The sequence below is a fragment of the Mercenaria mercenaria genome, chromosome 6 (assembly GCF_021730395.1).
Source record: "Mercenaria mercenaria strain notata chromosome 6, MADL_Memer_1, whole genome shotgun sequence".
NCBI lineage: Eukaryota > Metazoa > Mollusca > Bivalvia > Venerida > Veneridae > Mercenaria > Mercenaria mercenaria.
The window spans coordinates 19634050-19638646 of NC_069366.1; the positions used below are offsets into that span (position 1 = coordinate 19634050).

The 4597-nt window shown below is 34.0% G+C and overlaps 1 protein-coding gene across 1 annotated transcript; it reads left to right on the forward strand.

The window, feature by feature from the left end:
* The first annotated feature begins 938 nt into the window (after nucleotides 1-938).
* Nucleotides 939-4597, forward strand: LOC128557993 (sacsin-like). The gene is made up of 3 exons (XM_053546698.1): nucleotides 939-1095; nucleotides 1909-2025; nucleotides 4400-4597. Exons 1-3 carry the CDS (start codon nucleotides 1021-1023, stop codon nucleotides 4595-4597), a joined length of 390 nt encoding a protein of 129 aa, XP_053402673.1. The 5' UTR covers nucleotides 939-1020.

The following is a 4597-nucleotide window of genomic DNA, read 5'->3' on the forward strand; positions in this document are numbered from 1 at the left end:
GTAATGGTTAATAACAATAAGTATATGAGGCTGTTAAGATATTGTTTCTATTTAAAACTTATCGTAAATAACACCTGTACCGGTGTTTCACTGTGTCTTTTAAGTTGATTTCATAATGAAAAATGTAGACGACTCAATACATGTATGGTATATATACTTGTCTGAGAACAAAACAAAAAGAAAACAGTTTACGAGCTTGTATGGTTCCAAATATGTGTTCATTTTCTAAATAATTAGAAAGAACTTTACTTAATTAGTATTGTAAAATATGCAAAAGCTGTCTACAACTTTTGTCATACAGTATATAGTTATGTAAATTGAAGGGTTTAAGCTGTACTTCTTACCATAGTCAATAAAAAGAACGTAAATACAATCGTTTCTTTTATTTATTTTTAGGCATTTTTATTATGTAGCCATCCTCCTTCAAGCCATCCGATACTTATTTGTATCTTTTCCCGGGAATACTCGATTCATCAGTATACAAGTTCCAACCAACCCTCGAGACTTAAATCCAGTAAGTCCATGCCCCCTTCAATCCTACAAGTATCCATCTTTAACATGGCCCTTAGACCCTCGATGATGATCTGTGCGCGTGTCCCTATATCCCCCTGTAGACATGTCCTTCTTACCCTTCAATCCCCCATGTTCCCTTGTAGACACATCTCTTCAACGTCCGATGTTCATAATTGGACATGTCCCTCCAAGCCTTGATGTTCATATTTAGGCAAGTACAAATGTATGTTCATCGGTATACATGTCCCTTTAATAATGTATGTTTATTTGTAATTATGTCACCAGTCTCTGCTAGTATGTCCTACACACCCTCTATGTTCATCCGTAAACATGTCCTTCCAACTCTCAATATTCAACTGCTAGCATATCTTCCATCCCTAGATGTTTATCTTTAAAGATGTTGTTCCAACTTAATTTTGAATTTCCGTAATTTGTATTTGTACTAACATTTAAATTACAGCTTCTACGAGTGATGGAGGGCGAACTGCAGAGATTGAGTTCTCGTCTATGAAACAACCTCCGTTAATCAAACAGCTAAAGGGAATTCTGTCAGAGTATCCGGACGGAGGTCAGATTTTAAAGGTAAAACAGTTTATTACTTTTAACAAAAATGCATACAAAAATTATAATGATGCGTATTCATCTAATAAATGCTTCTTCATTTTTGTCGTCTCGAAAAAATTGTGTTCTGGAAAACTCGTGAACTGTTTTCCACAAATGGTTAATCCATTTGACTGGACTAACTTATACACCTAAAATCTTATGTGTAATTCGAAGGTTGAAATGCTTACTTCTACGACTAATGTCACACAAGGAAAGCGGGCTGTTCAAGGTTAAAATTTAGAGCGTCGGAATCCTGATCCGGACATTGCGATTTCCTATCAATTTGACCGCGGTCTCCAAATTCCTTCCAAATCCGGGCGTACTGGTATGTAATCCATAGTAAAGTTTCGAGAACGTTATTTGCAATAGATCATACGGTAAAAATATCTATCACGATAGGCTTAATCCCATTTTTCTTAAAGTGTGGTGCTAGAAAGTTAGAAGCTAAATGCCGAATCTTAAATAATAAATGCACTGTGCTGAATACTTAATGCTGATCTTAATGGTAAATGCCAAATACTAAATTTCAGATACTGAACTTTAATTGCTTAAGGAAAAGATATAAAGCAAATCATTATTCAAATGATCATGCGAACATACCACTGAAATTGTTAACTTTTAAATGTACCCGAAGATAGGTTCAAAAGTCACTCCAAATTACGTGTCACGGCTTGACAAAGTTGTTTTATTCTGTCTGAGAATCACTTTAAGTAACGCAAGGTCTTAGTTCATTACAATGCTTGCCTGTAATCATTTTATTATAATATAGAACAAAACCACATGTTTATCCAGGAAGTGATTCAGAATGCAGAGGATGCAGAAGCAGTAGAAGTTCAGATCGTGTATAACGGTAGAAGAATAAACGATACGACAGGGGAGGCTACTCCAGCTTACAACAGATTCTTTAAGGTAGGGTTATTAGACTGTTTTATACAAGGGAAACAATTTGTTTATACCGTGAAATTGTTGTCAATCATACTTCTATCCATATCTTATCAATACGATGGAAAAGTAATCTATCTAAGTTACCTGCTGTACGGGATACAGCATCTAACATTCCTGAAATTGTTTTCTTTAGTTTTCTTATATTTCTCGATATTTTTCCTATACTTTTAGGCATAGATATAGGTAGCAGAGATTGTTCTCTTTCAAGCAGTAGCTTTCTCAACAAAGTTTACCTTGGGAAATTCTGTGGGCTTTACCTTTCTTTAAAATATCGTCCGTTTGTTGACAAATTTCATTTCAAAATTGTTTACTCTTTCCCCACGGCATTTCTTGATTTGATCTTTGAATATCTTACTTTTCATACAACTGACCACTGTATTAATCATGCCGGCTTTTTTCACGTTTTTCATACATAGATTGGTCCCATAAGTCTTGTTACGATCTGTGAATGAAAAGAATGGAACCACTGCCTTACCCTTGCATGATCGAAAAGTCGCTAAAAGGTGACTAATAACACTTGGTTTTGCCAGTAACTCCCTGTGATTTCAGCAGGTATGCAAATTTTGATTCGCATACCTCATGTTTTTAATTCAATGTAAAGAGAATGTGGAACCAAAAGATGTGAGTCCTGATTGGCGCCATAATAACCTAATGTGTTGGTGCTGGCCGTAAAACCCAAATAAATAAAAAAAAATCATGTCATAGAGTAAGAGTGAGAGCTATGACTTGCGGTAGTAAAAAAGCAATAAACATATTCTGCCTATGCCTACAAATAAAATTTTTATCAGCGTTTTCATCCATATTTTCCTATTATTTTACCAAGGATCATTTTTTATTTTCAGCTCATATAACTCTTTTTTCAGAGACCGATACTTTAATGTTTTATTTTCAGATTGTGCACTATAATGTCAGTTGATTACACATATATATCAAAACTTTTAAATTAACAATTCCTGTGCCCTACTGTAAACTTTTGGGATAAAAGGCGAACCATTCACTCATATATATCATATAAAATAATGCACGGTAAAGTAAGTAAACAACCCAATCCCCCACTCACATTGCGATTTTATACGTCTGGTATTTTTTATCCTTAATATGTTAAGACTATAATAAGATGGCAAACACATTTATCATACCTCTCAAGTAGTTTTAGGGTGGTAATATGAACGAAAAGATTTTGAACTACACTGAACTTATTAGGAATATTCTCCGATGAAGTGACGCAAGCATTATTCATAAAACACTTGCATTGTAAATATATATGATAGATATATAGATAGTTTTATTAACAAAAGTTACAAACCATGAGTTCACATTAAACATATAATCATATAAACATAAAAAAAGTAATGTCAATGGCGGTGTGAAAATTAGTTATTTTTACAAATACACCTAAGATTCAGTGTATACCTATGCAATTTGACATATCTATAAGCAATTGTCTTGGTCATAAACAGTTCTTTCAATAAACACCATTCCTGGACATATTAACTACAAAACTAAACTCGTTATAATTAAGTTGGAATCTACTACTTAAACCTGTAATTATCTAGATATATATATAGATATATATATATTTATACCCTGGTGTCATACTATTCCTCCAGTAATCAGAGAGTAATCAAAAGTAATCATAATTACAGGCAGAAAAAATAACTGTAATTGATTATATTACATTACACGTAATCAGATTGTGATAGTAATCAATTACAGGTGATTACAATTACTGTATTCGATTACCCCAAGCCTGGTATTTACTTCGAAGTTATTGTGCATATCTACATTAAAGCCGTGTTTTCTGAGAACATAATCACTGATGTTCCCTTTTCGAAATGATTGTTAGCCTGACATCTACACTATTACGGAAAATGCTGAATATATATGCCATTCTTTGAAATTTATTTTTGCATGATTTCTTACTTAAGGAACCATTACTATGCATCATTTTACAATAATATGCGTGTTTGCTGTGCGTGTTTGCTGATGAAATATTGAATATTTGTCCTTCTTTGAAGTTATTGTCCACATGATGTCTTATTTTAGGAACCACCGCCTAGCATCTGCAATAACGCAGTGTTTGTGTGTGTGTGTTTGTTGGGGGAGGGGGGGGGGTTTAAATTATTGGTTCCTATGGCATTTTATATTAGGGACCTTCGCTTTGCATCTACAATAGGACAGTGTTTTAGGAGAAGATAAAGAATTTTTGCCTTTCTTTGGAGTTATTGTTGGCATAACATCTTACTAAGGGTCTACCATTTTCCATCTACAATAATGCAGTGTTTGGGTAGAAAAAACTGAACGCTTGAAGTGATGTTTGCATAACTTCTTACTTTAGGGACCATCACTTTGCATCTACAATGACGCAGTATTTGCGGAGAAAGACTGGGATGGGATAAGGATGATCTATAGCAGCGTCAAGGAAGATGACCCTCTTACAGTTGGTAGATTTGGTCTGGGTTTCAAGTCCGTCTTCCAAAAAACTGAGAAATTCATGTCAAATTATATATCATTTTCCATACTTCCAAGAATTTAA